Below are 17,127 nucleotides of genomic sequence, written 5' to 3' on the forward strand. Positions count from 1 at the left end.
CTACAATTTATCAAGCTTTATGTCGACATGAGCTTAATGGTTGCCATGTAGGAATAAAGCTACTTCAAAAGTAGCACCTCAAGGCTCTACTAGAGTTGTTCACAATATAAGAAGCCGAAGTCAAAACCCTTTTCTTTTTTGGAAGCCTCTGAGATCCTGGAGATGTAAAGCTTGCTTTAATATGGACAGGGTAACCCATGTTTCAGCAGCAGCTAATTTATGGTAGACCTGTTTTTGTGAATTATTCTGCTTGAGTTGAAGAAATTAATGACATCCAAATACTGTCATGACAAATGTAGTGCAGTGTAATTCATAATATTACTGACTGTGTATCAGGTCATAATCAAGCTCATTCTCAGCTGAGTGAATTAAATTGTAGTTGATGAGTACAAGTGTGCAATCTTGTTTAATGCAGAAAACAAGTTTAACTGGGTATATTATGTGCTGTGCAAGTTTACCTTGTCTATGAATCATGCCTCCATGCATTATTCTGGCCACAATACAATGGTTCATGTCACTCATTTTCAGCGTGATACCCTGAAACACAGAAAAGAACTAAACAACCCTAGACAATTCCACACACAGTATGCCAGTGTGTGCCCTGTACAGTGGGGCCAAAAATATTTAGTCAGCCACTGATTGTGCAAGTTCTCCTACTTAGAAAGATGAGAGAGGTCTGTAATTTTCATCATAGGTACACTTCAACTATGAGAGACAAAATGAGAAAAAAAAATCCAGGAAATCACATTGTAGGATTTTTAAAGAATTTATTTGTAAATTATGGTGGAAAATAAGTATTTGGTCACCCACAAACAAGCAAGATTTCTGGCTCTCACAGACCTGTAACTTCTTCTTTAAGAAACTCTTCTGTCCTCCACTCATTACCTGTATTAATGGCACCTGTTTGACCTCGTTATCTGTATAAAAGACACCTGTCCACAGCCTCAAACAGTCAGACTCCAAACTCAACCATGGCCAAGACCAAAGAGCTGTCGAAGGACACCAGGAAGAAAATTGTAGACCTGCACCAGGCTGGGAAGAGTGAATCTACAATAGGCAAGCAGGTTGGTGTGAATAAATCAACTGGAGCAATTGTAAGAAAATGGAAGCCATACAAGACCATTGATAATCTCCCTCGATCTGGGGCCCCACGCAAGATCTCATCCCGTGGGGTCAAAATGATCATGAGAACGGTGAGCAAAAATCCCAGAACTACACGGAGGGACCTGATGAATGACCTGCAGAGAGCTGGGACCAAAGTAACAAAGGCTACCATCAGTAACACACTACGCTGAGAGGGACTCAAATCCTGCAGTGCCAGGCGTGTCCCCCTGCTTAAGCCAGTACATGTCCAAGCCCGTCTGAAGTTTGCCAGAGAGCATATGGATGATCCAGAAGAGGATTGGGAGAATATCATGTGGTCAGATGAAACCAAAATGGAACTTTTTGGTAAAAACTCAACTCGTCGTGTTTGGAGGAAGAAGAATGCTGAGTTGCATCCCAAGAACACCATACCTACTGTGAAGCATGGGGGTGGAAACATCATGCTTTGGGGCTGTTTTTCTGCAAAGGGGACAGGACGACTGATCCGTGTTAAGGGAAGAATGAACGGGGCCATTTATCGTGAGATTTTAAGCCAAAACCTCCTTCCATCAGTGAGAGCATTGAAGATGGAACGTGGCTGGGTCTTCCAGCATGACAATGATCCCAAACACACCGCTCGGGCAACGAAGGAGTGGCTCCGTAAAAAGCATTTCAAGGTCCTGGAGTGGCCTAGCCAGTCTCCAGACCTCAACCCCATAGAAAATTTGTGGAGGGTGTTGGAAGTCCGTGTTGCCCAGCGACAACCCCAAAACATCACTGCTCTAGAGGAGATCTGCATGGAGGAATGGGCCAAAATACCAGCTACAGTGTGTGCAAACCTGGGGAAGACTTACAGGAAACGTTTGACCTCTGTCATTGCCAACAAAGGTTATGTTACAAAGTATTGAGTTGAACTTTTGTTATTGACCAAATACTTATTTTCCACCATAATTTACAAATAAATTCTTTAAAAATCCTACAATGTGATTTCCTGGATTTTTTTTTCTCATTTTGTCTCTCAAAGTTGAAGTGTACCTATGATGAAAATTACAGACCTCTCTCACCTTTCTAAGTAGGAGAACTTGCACAATCAGTGGCTGACTAAATACTTTTTGGCCCCACTGTATGTTAAAAGATGACAGGGTTGGGCAAAGTATTTGTAGAAAAAAATGCATATCTAATCAAATACTAAACACATTGTACAAAAAGTGTACGGTAACATACACCAAAACATTAGGACCTCCCCCAAAAAACACTTATTTCCTAACAATTGTGCATGACAGGATTATGTTGGGCTGATGGTAGTAACTTGTGATACACATGTTAAATGCAGTAGATATGGGCAGCAAAAAGACCTCATTGACTTTAATATAAGCCAAATCGTTAAGGTCAGACGACTAAGTTAAAGTATCTCTGAAACAGTACACACCAACAGTTGTCTGAGGAAGGACAGACCATAAACTGTTGATGACAGAGGACATGAAGGATATGGTGTCTGGTAGAGACCAAAAAAGGGCTCCTCTGGCTCCAACTGCATTCAGTCACATACAAGTCAAGCTGCAAATGCTAACTGTTCATTGATGAAAGCATCTACAAGGCATCAGAACTATACATCAGTGAAGGAATTTTACCTGGCCCCATAAATCTTGTCTTCTCAAAGATCATATAAACTGCTGGGCATGTGAACATTGTTTACCCAAGGAACAGATGGCACCAGAATTCCCTGTAGGATAACCCACCCGGCAACGTACAAAAGTTAAAAATGAAACCTTCAGTTGTTTAGTGGAGTCAATGTAGGGCAATTGTAGCCTAGTGGTTAAGGTGCTGGACCAGTAATCAGAAGGTTGCCAGTTCAAGCCTCACCACTGCAGGGTTGCCACTGTTGGGCCCTTGAGCGAGGCCCTTAACCCTCAATTGCTTAGATTGTATACTGTTACAACTGTAAGTCACTCTGGATAAAACCGTCTGCTAAATGCTAAAACAAAGAAAAATGTAAATGTATCGGTGGGTCAGAGCTGTTTTGCCAGCATATTATGTGAGTGGTCATCATCGTATGTGTAGCTCATCAGTGTATTCTGTTAGAATACAAGACACTAAGAAATTTAGAAATCATACACAATACATTTGAGTAGAGCTTTAACTTTCTTTCTTCTTTCTTACTTGAAAGGGAAGTTAAAGGCCAAATTGAAAGGGAAGTTAAAGGCCAAATTAAAGGGAAGTTAAGGTCAAACTTTGTGTGAACTGAAACCATTATTGCATCTAGTAAAGTAACAAATATGAATGAAGTTCATTAATATTTTAATTTTATAAGGTAATCTCTGTTTAAAAACTTTAACCACAAATCATAGAACGATGAAAATACATAAATGGTAAATTTATATATAGTAAGTACAATAAAAAATACAAAATCTCAGAATACAATACTATAATACTATAATACTTAGTATTTCTAAAGTTATTTCACTAAGTCACTAAAAGTCTCATAATTGCAAAGATTGTTATAAACAAAATACAGATATGCAAAAATGCTAAATTTTGTATTCGAGTACAAACCCAATTTATCAGAAAAGTTAGGACACTCTGTAAAATTCAGTAAAAACAACATGTAGTTTGTTCATTCTCTTAAACCTTTGTTTAACTGACAAACGTACAAAGAAATGACTGATGAATTGAATTGCATTTTTTAACATAAACAAATAATGTATTGTTTTGAGTGTGAATACCTGAAAACAAACAAAAACGTAGGAACAGGGTACATGCATATTTTATACAATATCCATGTTACACCAATTTGAAAACCCACAATAAGCAGGTAATTTGGTAACAAGGGAATCATGGGGAATCATGACTGGCTATAAAAATAGGATCCACAACTTTACAAGCAGTGATGGCTTGTTGCTCACTACTTTGTGTCAAACCTCATGAAATAATTCTCAATCAATTAAATAAAGGACATTTCTTAATGCAAGTTTGCAAATAATTTGTGAGTTTTACCATTTGATACATAATATTGTGGAAAGATTCTGCTAATATGGAGAAATGTCAGTCCAAGTAAGGCTGGGCTAGAAACCAATGTTAAATTTGGGTAATCTTTAAGCCCTCAGACATCACTACATGAAAACCTTTATGTTATTGTGATAAATATAACAACATGGACTAACTTATTTGCAAGCTTGTGGAGGGAAATATTCTTTTTATACTGATTGACATGTTTGGCACAAAGTGGTGAGCCACGACCCATCATTGCTTGCACAGACTAAGCCTTGGGTAGAACCTCCTTTTATAACCAGTCATGATTCCCTCACCAGTTTACCCGCTTATTGTAGAATGTTTTAAAACACTGTAACCTAAATATTGTATCAACTTTTCACACTTATTTTGCCTTAGCCCAACATTTTTTGGAGTCTGCTGCAGGCATCAAATTCTAAATGTGTTCATATTTACAAACTACAATGACACTGTTCAGTGTAAACACAATTTGTCTGGTAAATTAAGATCACAGATTCTTATTTTTATTGAATGTTACTTAACATTCCAACTTTTCCAGAAATGAGGTTCGTACAATTAAGCTGGTCATTGAAAATACTGAAAATTAGTTCTTTGTACTTTTGGCAATGAAATGGTTCAAAGCATAAAATAAAGGCAGAAACAAATCATAGATTTTTGTTTTTATGTAAAGAGTATCATTAAATAATGTTAAATAATGAGAATCAGTAAATATTGTTTTACTACATTTTATTTACTGGTGCTAGCATTAAACCGTGCAATGCGCATGTTCATATATCTGACACAAACACCCAGTAAGCCTTGAAGCTTTTGAAACATCTGAAGTTAAAATCAATCTGAAACTTTACCACAGGAAATTGCCTTTGTGCAAACAAGATACAAAGAAAATTAGAGAAAAATAGAGATAGTGAAAAGTGAAGCAAATAAAGTGGGAAAAAAGAATAAAGTAAAGGTGTTTGAGCATAAAGTTTTTAGCACATGTACCATTGGTTCATCTGTGTTCTTCTGAAACTGCACCAGGTGTACTCGAGTGACGTTGTCCAAGTCCATTTCTCCGTTGGTGCTCTCAGGGGAATCTCCGTTCAGGTAAGGTGAGGTGGGAGGCGGTGTAACCCTTAGTGCTTCATCACTGTAAACCTCATGAGCTACCACATCATGGGTTTGAAGTAAGGCCTGATAAAAACAATAGCAAATACAGAAAACATTTATATTACATTCTGAAAAGTAACATCTACAGTGCCATTAAAAAGTTTTGCTACCAAATTCTACTACTTTTGGACAGTCAAACAGTTGTTTTTCAGGCAGGATTTAATAAAATTTTTTTAATAAAAAACAAAGACAGACTGTTTTAAGGTTAAATATATTAAGTTTCTATTTTTCTATAGATCATTTAAAATAAGGGTGATAGAGGGGTGGAATGCAGACATCTGACTGGCTTGACCCGACCTGGCGTCCTCAGACTCACCCATAGCACTGGTCCTAGCTTTCAGCTTTAACTCTAACGAGTCAAAATATAGCAGGGTGCTCATGTCTGTTATGTCAGTCAATGATTTACAGAATCATGCCCATCTGCCATGTCACTTATGGATAGCAGAGGGAGCATGCAGGTGAGGATAACTGATGACCCTGATGCGCTCCAAGTGGTATGGTCTTCTACAGGGGTGCCCATACTTTCATAGCTTGAGATCTACTATTTCATTCAACAGGTCATCGCGAACTACTTTTAAAGGTTGTAGCTTTTTTAAATGCACTTCAGGTGCCTCTATTGATATTCAGCATTACAGGGCAAGTGACTGAAAAATCACACTAACCTTATTCTAATGATTTGCTCTAAATGGTGTCAGCTGGGTTTATGTAGTCTGGACAACAGCTGCTGATGCCAATTCTCAAGCAGTTTTTCAAGTGTTTATCAGTAAGGGTGGACTGATATTATTTACATGTTGAAAAAGGCTGATTCACACAGGTAGGTTGATCCAAAAATGCTGTCAAATACATATGTGGCACATATTCTTTCTTATGTTTGGATATTTTTCCTCAGCCGACAAGTTCAAAAATTGTCCAGCAGAGGCCCTTGACTTCATATGAATGTCAGATTGTTGGGTTTAAATTTCTGTATGTAACCTGAGATCTGGATATTCTCCGTCAGCTTCTTCCACATATGAACAAAACAGCCGTCTTTGCAGTGGTCTTTGAACCTTTTTGGTTTCTCTGTGCTTGGTTGCGCACTCACAAACAGTGTAGGTTACAAAAGAAAAAATGCAAAAAAGCAGTGCTTTAGACTGAGGAGTAGCTATGGTAACAAACCACAAATTAAAGAAACAGTGGCCACATTTCAAGTCAATCACATTGAACTGTTTGAATGTTCGCACAGTGCACCAGCGTGTCAACTGGTAGATCGTGATCAACGTATTGGGCACCCCTGGCCTTCTATTTATATTGTGACTTCACTTGTCCTCTTTGTCGCCGAACCGTGGGGTTTGCTCTGGTTTTCACTGACAAAAAATGTCAGCACTCTTTTATTTTTCTGGAAACTCTCCATGCATCTTTCATTTTCATTCACACATTTACAACTCACAGCAAAACATTTCCTTTAACTATCCGATCATTTGTCTTACGTCAGCATGTCCGCTGTGTGGAAATACTTTCAATTGGAAAGTGAAACAAGTCCAACAGCGAAGTGTAATGTCTGCAATGCGAGCGTTTCACGAGGCGGTAGGAGCAGAGCTTCGTTCATTACTGTAGAATTTTACTATTTATATGGTGTGTGAGTCAAGGATCACACCGGTTTACAAAACAATAACTTTTAATCCGAGTATGAAAACCTCAGAGTCCATAACATACAGCTTTTACGAGTTTACGTGTTACAAGGCTGAACGACATCTCAGTATCAAGCACTCTGATTGGCTTAGTTATGTAACCGAGCGTCGTAGTGATGCACTTGCTTAATAAAGAAATAAATACACGGTATATTCACAAATTGTCGGGAGCATAACACTTTATTAACTTCTTCTGTTACGGTACCGAATAGCGGACAGCTAGAGTCATCGCGTTAGCCAAGCACGCTATTCCATGCACTATGGAAGCCCCAAAGGGTCAAAACACACTTCGCGTAGAAACGTCCATCAAACCATTGTCACAATACAACCACAGAAAAGTTTGTTACAGTTACAACACGCATACAAGTACGGTGGCTCATAAGAAACAAACAAGATATCATTTAACCAAACGATCTACAATTACTACCAATTTTATATGGCACCTAAAAAATAAACACTCAGACGAATACAGCGAGTTTATTATCATATGATGAGAAGAGGAACCGGCTGTCTGCTAACAAGGCAGAGATGCTGATTTTCCTCAAAAAGAACCTTCACTTCATTTTGAGTGTTCTAGTTTTACTACTACAATGCTGAACTAAGTTTGTTTACTTTTATTTTGTAAAAATAAAAGAACATTAAGCAATAGCTTGGATGCAGGCATTTTTTTCCTACAGCACTGCAGAGCTATTCAGTTGTTAAACATATACATTGGATTAATTTGAATAACTGTAATGTACTTGAAGTGTGCACTGTGTGAACAGTATTATCTAGTTCTTATCTAGACAATATCTAGAAAATACAAGTATCGGTTTGAGACTCGGTATCGGATCGGGATCGGGAACAAAAAAACGTGATCGGGACATCCCTACTTTTTAGACCAGGTATCACCTCAAACCAAAACCTTTAAGCACTTTATATATATCAGCAGTGTTTATAAGCACTAATCATTTTGCATTTGATTGCAAATGTCTGCTTTTCACCATAGTTTTGGTTCTTCCTCTGTTCCTTTCTTAGTAAATGCTAATATTAGATAATAAGTTGCACTGTATTGCTGATTTTTAATGCTTGCTAACACAACCTGTCTGTGTCTACCAAAGTACACCCTCACGGTGTGATTCAACATTCAGAGCTGACATTATTCCTCCTGGCATCTGTTCCCTTCAGACATGACATAACGCTTAATTACTAAGTATTAATATTTTTTTATGATAAAATATTAAAACATCTCATGCTTTCTAAAACAGATAATTATTTTGTGGGTGCAGGTCATTTTCTAAAGTCATTTGGTGTACACGGGTGGCATGGTGGTGCAGTGGGTAGTGCTGTCTTGGGTTTGATTCCCACATGAGGTGGTCTGGGTCCTTTCTGTGTGAAGTTTGCATGTTCTTAAACCAGTAACTTTCTAATTACCAGTGGTGCGCCTTAAACGCTGAGATAACACTGCTCTGTTCTACTGGTGACCTGTCATAAAGGGCAAGCAAATTTATTTTGGGTACTTTGGTACCACATGGTCACCGGCAAGAGAAACAATAAAATGTAAAATTATAGAAAGTAATTTCATCATGCTAAGAAAACATGTCTGCTCAAAAGTATGGACTTTTGCATAGTTTTATTTTTACATCAACTCTTTCAGATTTTTTTTTATAGCTATGTATGCATAAGCATGGCATGACTATCTACGTGTTATGTCTTTCTCTAAGAATCCACTGCTGGCTGGTGTAAAGAATCAGCCGGAGACTGCATGCTTGTCAGTGTGGGCAGGTACAAGTCTGTGGCTCTCCTCATCCAGCATAATGGAAAAAATTTTATTGGGGAATATGGAATGACTAGATTAGTACACTTGCACTTTTTAAGACTGAATTGACTAATTGAGTGAGTGAGCGACAGGTTAACTGAGTTTAGCCATTCTCATTGTTGCAAGCATAGTTTATAGAAGATTTTTTTTAGCTAACTTACCATAAAATGGGGCTGGGTTAGGATTCTTCTGAGCTCTTTAGCATCTGTGTTCTCTGGATAGCAGGAAATCTCCTCTAGTACCTGCAGAGGGTAGAAATGTCAGATTTTTTTTCAATCTCTTTCAATGAAATCTTGGTCAGACTGCTGGCACTGTAAAACCAACAAATTAAAACCCACACCCATTTCTAGCATCACTGCAGGCTTAATGTTAGCACTTGTTTAACATAAACACCACTGACATGTAACAGCTCTCTGCAAAATGTGTGTGCGTATGTGTGTGTTTGTTTGGGGTGAGTCTAAAGTCCAGACCAGTCCGAACTTATATGTCATGTCACTAATTCCACTACCTATTATCATACTCAATACCCTATGTCACCATATCACATATGTCACATATCAGTAATCAGTTAATTAGTAAATCATTAGAAAATTAGTAAATCATCCCTATGAATCCCTAGAAATAATACATTTCATAATGAATAAAATAATTAATAGATGCCCGGGTGTCTGGAGTATGTTTTATAAGAGGTTGTACTAACCTCTTTAGCTCTCTGAACGGCATCATTTGGAAGATTTCTGCTCTGTGGAGAGGAGTTGGAGTTTATCTTGTCATAAAGCTGAAAGCAACAACAACAACAACAACTTGTTGTTAGATAATGGAAAAAATCTGATTTTGTATATATATAAAACACATTAATTAAAAATAACTATTTGATGAAATATTCAAAATGGCCACTCAAAACAAAAATTCTCTCAAGCCATGTTTGGATTTAAAATTAAGATATAGGCATTAGAATCATATTCTCTTTTGAGGTAAGCATGTGTAAGCTTTCTTCATTACAAAACAAATATGCTGTTAATAGCTATAAGACAGTGATGGGTCAGTGAAAATGCATCTTTTGTTAAAATACATTTTGAAGAGGGGCCTAAAACACATGGTTTTACCTAAGCACAGAAACAATTCCAACCTTTCTGAGATAAAATTCACAACAAACAAACAAGTCCAGTAGCTTAGTATTTTCAAATCTGACTCAAATGATAAACACATCAGGTAATATGTCTTGAATCGGTCTGATGTTAGTTTCCTTAATTACAACCCCAAATCAGAAAAAGTTGGGACAGTAAGGAAAATACAAATAAAATAAAAATGCAGTGTTTTATTTATGTATTTATTTTTAATGCATTTAAATAAAACATGAGGCCTGCTTCTGGCTTCCTGCATTTGAAAATACATTTCTGATCCATTTTTAAATCAACACATCTGCTTCTTAGTTAGGACACCTATTTTTTGTAATTTACCAGGTGAATAGATGAATAGTTAATAGGTAATTATGTCATGATTGTAAATGATGGTATAAAAATTAGTAAAATTGGGTTGGATTGCAAATCACCACTTATAAATAGCAAATAGTCTAAACAGCAACTAGCCTTCACAGTAAGCACTGCATTTAAAACCTTCTTTGGGGTCAAGCTTTTCTGAGATGAACTTACACTGTAGTGTGGTCCTAATTATTTATGGAAATGGGTTTAATTTTTTTACGGGCAATAGGCAATCAAGGCCGTTCATCAAGGCTATCAAAAGAAGTTGATACATTTTCGACAGTGCTGCATTCACAACCCAGGGTAAAGTTTACAGTGATTTAGACACCAACTAAAACTGTGAAAAATTGTGAGATAATGAGATAATGACACTTTCAGCTGTACTGCAAGTGCACAGTAACATTCTGAAGACATTGTTTACACCACCCCTACTTAAAAGCATAAGAAACAGAGCAGAATGGAACAATTATTAACGTTGCCGTCACGTATGTTTATGCATGCATACTCATTAAATACGTTTCCACTGTGTGATGGTCCATCCTAGATGCCTCTGAGCCCAGAGAAGTCAACGCCGCTTCTGGACATGGTTAACATAAGGTTTCTTTTTTGCACAGTAAAGTTTAAGTGGCATTTGTGCATGTAACTGTGTATTGTAGTGCTTGATAAAGGTTTGCCTCACCCATGTGGTGATATCAGCTATTTTTGAGTGGCAGTTCTTGATGCAGTGCCGTCTGAGGGATCAATGATCACAGGCGTTCAGCTTAAAATCCTACCGATTACTTAAATTGTTTAATGATATTATGCACTGTAGAGGGAGAAATATGCAAATCCATTCCAATCTTCCTTTAAGGTACTTTGTTTTTCAACATTTTAATAATTTTCTCACACATTTGTTGACAAACTGGAGATCATCTGATCATCTTTGCTCATCAAAGACTCAGCCTTTCCTGGATGCAGCTTTTGTACCAAACCATGATTACAATCAACTGTTGACATCACCTGTTTGGAATTACATCATTTAGTTTTTTTCACCTCATTACTAGCCCTAAATTGCCCCGTCCCAATTTTTTTTTGGAATGTGTTGCAGGCTTGAAATGCAGGAATAGAGGTATATTAACAAATGAAATGAAGTTGAGCAGACAAAACATAAAATAAAAAGTAAATGTAAGGAACACTGCATTTTCATTTTATTTGCATTTTCCATACTGTCCCAACTTTTTCTGATTTGGGGTTGTATATTTGTTATTACCACTAGCCCAAAAAAACCAATTATAACATTAACTTATGATTTATTTGGCTACACTGCATTGATTTAAGTCAACCACCCTTTTACATTCAGTTGACAGGGCCCCCCACCTGGACCATCTAAAAGGCAATGAACACACCTCGAAGCTCAGTTCAGTCGATTATAAAGAAGTGAACAAAAAACAATAACATGGCAATGCTGCCTAAATCTGCTAGAGTTGTTTATGCATTCTCTCACATTTTTCTCCAGACTTTTAGCATATCCAATTACCCAATCGCATTATGCTTCCTTACTACTGATGCTGATCCCCGCCCTGATTGAGGAGAGCGAGACTGACGCACGCAACCTCCAACACGTGCGCAGTAGCAAGTTCATATGTGAATCAGCTTTGTGTACGGAGAGCCACACCCTGATCAATGCATTATTCCTTGACTGCAGACGCCATCAATCAGCCAGCAGAGTTCATAATCGCCTCAGTTATGAGGAGTTACCTGTCCGGCTTCCACCCTGTATGAACAACAGCCAATTGTTGTTCATGTAGGTGCCCAGCCTGCCGGATGGCAGAGCTTAGTCTCCAACCGATGAGTTCGAAATGTCAGCTCTGGTGTGCTAGTGTGTTTTACCGTCCTTCATCTTAAATGGAATGTGTGGCATAATTCTTACAGCTAGCTAACACTACACTGTGAAATATAGTGGTGGTTTTATAATGTTTAAGGAAAACTTTTCAGCAGCAAGGGCTGGTCAGCTGTATTGTGCTTTATTTTTTATTTTTTATTTATCTTAATAAATATTTTAAAAAGCTTGTAACAATTTTGCTTGTAAAAATTTAAAAAATATTAAAATGATTTTTAAAACTTTTAACTTTAAGTCTAATTTGAATGCTCATGCAAATAGAACCTTATAAAAAATAATGAAATAGCACACAGTACACTATGGATGCAACATGTCTGTGTGTCTGATGTGATGACAGACAGATTTAAGGCTGTAATGCAACAGAAAATTACACAAAGAGCAAACACACCCACCTATTAACAAAGAATGTACAGCAAAATACATGAATAAACACAGAGAAATTAGATACATTTAGTCAAAAACCACATCACTATTTTCCCAAGTGAAATCTAAAACAGAGAAAAATACTAGAAAACAAAACTTCTTTGATGAGAAAAAACCCAGACTAGAATATAAACCAAGCAAAAAAAAAGAAAAAAGAAAAGGTACACGCTCACCAGCCATCACCAGCAGAATAACCAGGCCCAGACCACAGACACTGCTACAACTGCCTTGACAGCTCTTGCAGCTGCCTTCAGATTTAGATTAGATTAAAACTTACAGCAAAACTAACCTCTCTCTTCACTGCACTGACAGGACGGATGGCAATTTCTTACTGTCTGGAGAAGCTCATCAGACTGGCAGATCCGGCTGGAGCCATGGCACTGAAAGGACCATGACTGACAATAGGTGCTATTGTTTCCCTGGCTTTTCAGAGCAGGAGTTGAGTTTTTAATGGTACATGTTCATTCACAATATCCAACAGACACTGCCCACTTGGTACTAGCAAAAGACTTAGGCCCAACCCTGTGTTTTCTTTTCCTTTCTGTACATGGAGACTGCTTTGCAAATGCTGCTTTGCAAATGTTCTGCAGTGCTCTTTTCTCTTATGGAACCTTTCAAACTCCCTCAATTAGAGCACACACTGCAAGTAATTCATACACAGACAAAACAGCCACTGCTACACTATTTAATGAATACAAAGACACAGGCCAATTACATTCAGATGTAGATGTGTGTGTGTCCATACAGTCAGCTCAGAAATCATAGACACCCTTGGTAAAAACAAGCATGACAAATTGTATTGCAATGTAATGTATTGTGGTTAATATAATTAATCAGACACTCTAAATATGAGAAAAATGTAACCTTTATTTGAAGTTAATTTATTCAAAGAAACCAACAGGCACACCGCATGTAACACTGTTGTGCTTCCATCCATTAGCAAAAGAAACTATCTCTCCAGATCCACCAGAGTACTAGGTCCTCTCTATGTATCCACCATACAAATATTCAGAGGACTGGAAAGGCCATGGCTACATTTCTGTATAAACACTGATTTAGTCAAGAGCATGGATATACTTTTGTCTTTTTTTATTTGTGAATTCTCTAAACCTTCCCATATGAATGAATTGGCCTCTGTATCCCTTTAGATTTATACCCCAGAAAAGTCATACATTGAAAACCAAAATCTGGTTCAGTGGCAGGAGAAAATAACACAGGATTTAGCCATCTATTGTCACTAGATTTTGTTTCATAATGTCTGTGTGTGTTGGGTAGTAAAAGGTGGGGAGGGGGGCACGCATTTGCATAGATACAGTGTATCACAAAAGTGAGTACACCCCTCACATTTCTGCAAATATTTCATTATATCTTTTCATGGGACAACACTATAGACATGAAACTTGGATATAACTTAGAGTAGTCAGTGTACAGCTTGTATAGCAGTGTAGATTTACTGTCTTCTGAAAATAACTCAACACACAGCCATTAATGTCCAAATAGCTGGCAACATAAGTGAGTACACCCCACAGTGAACATGTCCAAATTGTGACCAAATGTGTCGTTGTCCCTCCCTGGTGTCAAGTGTCAAGGTCCCATGTGTAAATGGGGAGCAGGGCTGTTAAATTTGGTGTTTTGGGTACAATTCTCTCATACATGGATTACTGGAATGCCCTGTGGTCTGACGAGACCAAGATAAACTTGTTTGGCTCAGATGGTGTCCAGCATGTGTGGCGGCGCCCTGGTGAGAAGTACCAAGACAACTGTATCTTGCCTACAGTCAAGCATGGTGGTGGTAGCATCATGGTCTTGGGCTGCATGAGTGTTGCTGGCACTGGGGAGCTGTAGTTCATTGAGGGAAACATGAATTCCAACATGTACTGTGACATTCTGAAACAGAGCATGATCCCCTCCCTTCGAAAACTGAAGCTGAAGGTAAAGGTGATGGACTAAACCCAATTGAGCACCTGTGGCGCATCCTCAAGTGGAAGGTGGAGGAGTTCAAGGTGTCTAACATCCACCAGCTCCGTGATGTCATCATGGAGGAGTGGAAGAGGATTCCAGTAGCAACCTGTGCAGCTCTGGTGAATTCCATGCCCAGGAGGGTTAAGGCAGTGCTGGATAATAATGGTGGTCACACAAAATATTGACACTTTGGGCACAATTTGGACATGTTCACTGTGGGGTGTACTCACTTATGTTGCCAGCCATTTAGACATTAATGGCTGTGTGTTGAGTTATTTTCAGAAGACAGTAAATCTACACTGCTATACAAGTTGTACACTGACTACTCTAAGTTATATACAAGTTTCATGTCTATAGTGTTGTCCCATGAAAAGATCTAATGAAATATTTGCAGAAATGTGAGGGGTGTACTCACTTTTGTGATACACTGTACATGTGTAAATGTAAATGTTGGTAAAATAAATACATACATCCAGTAGCGTGTGGAGATGCTGATCCTGAAAGACACTATGCAGAAAATCTAGGTCTTTCTCACTGCAATCTGTCAGTGCATGGATCTCCTCCAGGCTATCTAGAACCTGTGATACAGCCCCTAGATAAAATCAAACACACAGGAAGCAGGAAGTACATTTAGCCCCTCTCTGAACATGAAACATGGGTATGAATTTTTTTTATAAAGCACTGCAGAATAAAACATGAAACAGTAAATAAGGTAGACATGATAACAGAAAAAGAGTGAAACAAAGATCCATATGTAGACACCTACTTTCTGCTGCTAGCAGTCCTTGGGCGGGGCCAGCATTAAGACAAGCAATAAACATTAAATTTACAAAAAGAAACTAGTACTGCAATCACAAAACATATATTCAGAATTTAAAAAATGCTGCATTTTGATTACAGTAACCTTAAATTCAAGCTTAAGCACAGAGGCGTCACCAATACGGAGACACAATGCACAGATCCCACCACTTTAAATAAAATTGTATGCTACCAACCCCCGATATTTGGGTGAATTATTCAACTTCTACCACATTTCCCAAATCTTGATTAATTTCTCAAAGTATGTTTTTAATCCACAATGTCAGCGGATTTACAGGACTCGGTGCAACCTATGTTGCAAATGCTTTAATGCCTCAAAAATAATCCTAAAATAATCCAACACAAACCATTCAGGACACCCAATATTTTGTCAACCTTCTACATACAGTACAGGCCAAAAGTTTGGACACACCAGCCAAAAGTTTGGACACACCTTCTCTTCAATGTTTTTTCTTGATTATTTTTATTTTCTACATTGTAGATTAATACTGAAGACATCCAAACTATGAAGAATTATGTAGTGAACCAAAAAGTGTTAAACAAACCAGAATATGTTTTATATTTTACCAACTCTACCTCTGCACAACCCAACTGATGGTCTCAAACACATAAAAAAAGCAACAAATTCCAAAAATTCACTCTAGACAAGGCACAAACATTCATTGAAAACCATTCCAGGTGGAAACCTAATAAAGCTGGTTGAGAAAATTTCAAAGAGTGTGCAAATCTGTCATTAAAGCAAAAGATGGCTACGTTGAAGAATCTAAAATATAAAACATATTCTGGTTTGTTTAACACTTTTTTGTTTACTACATAATTCCATATGTGTTCCTTCATAGTTTGGATGTCTTTAGTATTAATCTACAATGTAGAAAATTTAAAAAAATTAAGAGAAACCACAGGAATGAGAAGGTGTGTCCAAACTTTTGGCCTGTACTGTACATACAAATAAATTATTATATATTTTAAACTTACAATTGGCATTTTACTTAAAAATACAATATTTTCATTACAAAACAATTTAATTAGCATAACAATTCAAGTAAAATGCAAAATCTTGGAAAAAAGTACACACATTTTAGAATTTTATTTCTCCTTTCTATTTATGCATTTTCTCCCATTTTTTCCCAATTTAGAGTTGTCAGTTTGTCTTCCACTGCTGGGGGATCCCTGATTGCAGTCGAGGTGGGTATATTGCTGCTCACGCCTCCTCCAACCCGCGTGCAGCCCTTGGTGGAACCCTTTTTCACCCATGCATTCTGCGCTAAATGGCGCCCAGCCGATTGGTGGCAATGCCGAATTTCAAACCGAGGAGTTCAGAATCTTGGCGCTGGTGTGCTAGTGGAATATCCCGCTGCGCCACCTGGGTGCCTTATTATAGAATTTCTTAACATTTTGTATGTCCCCCTTGAGCTGGCAAAGACTTCCCAAGTTTGTGCAAAATCCAATTATCCATGTTATACTAGCATTATATTAAAGCTTCCAAAAAACATCTTGCGACTGAATGCTTGGCCCGAGTATGACTGTGAAGGAAAGTCAATGACAGGAGTCAATGACAGGAGTAATCTTTGGTCTTTAGGTAGTCGTTGCAAAGTTTTGAGGTTTGCGATTTGTAATTTAAAATACTGTAATAAATTCTTGAGACATGTATGATGTAGATGTTACTTAAGTGGTAAATCCCTCTTAGAACTACAATGACACTAAAATGGTAATGAAAAGGTAGCATTTTAGCAGTAGAATGTAGAATACATTTGTGTATCTATGATTCAAAAGCCACCTGCCAGTAAAATGTTTATTTATAAAATATGTAAGTTTTTATAATCCGTTTTTTGAAATCTGTTTATAATTTGTTGTGCAGTT

The 17,127-nt window shown here is 37.7% G+C and overlaps 1 protein-coding gene across 2 annotated transcripts in view; it reads right to left on the minus strand.

Annotated features, from left to right (window-relative positions):
- The window catches only part of caska (calcium/calmodulin-dependent serine protein kinase a), a 240,132-nt gene that overhangs the window by 19,159 nt on the left and 203,846 nt on the right, over positions 1–17,127 (minus strand). For both annotated transcript variants that reach the window (XM_063005494.1, XM_063005493.1), the window contains exons 11-15: positions 14,919–15,040; positions 9,404–9,481; positions 8,865–8,945; positions 5,074–5,262; positions 459–537 (exon numbers count right to left, since the gene is read on the minus strand). In XM_063005494.1, coding sequence (XP_062861564.1) covers positions 459–537; positions 5,074–5,262; positions 8,865–8,945; positions 9,404–9,481; positions 14,919–15,040 — 549 coding nt within the window. The remainder of the gene's footprint in view (positions 1–458; positions 538–5,073; positions 5,263–8,864; positions 8,946–9,403; positions 9,482–14,918; positions 15,041–17,127) is intronic.

This window comes from Trichomycterus rosablanca, chromosome 12, assembly GCF_030014385.1.
Source record: "Trichomycterus rosablanca isolate fTriRos1 chromosome 12, fTriRos1.hap1, whole genome shotgun sequence".
Classification (NCBI taxonomy): Eukaryota; Metazoa; Chordata; class Actinopteri; order Siluriformes; family Trichomycteridae; genus Trichomycterus; species Trichomycterus rosablanca.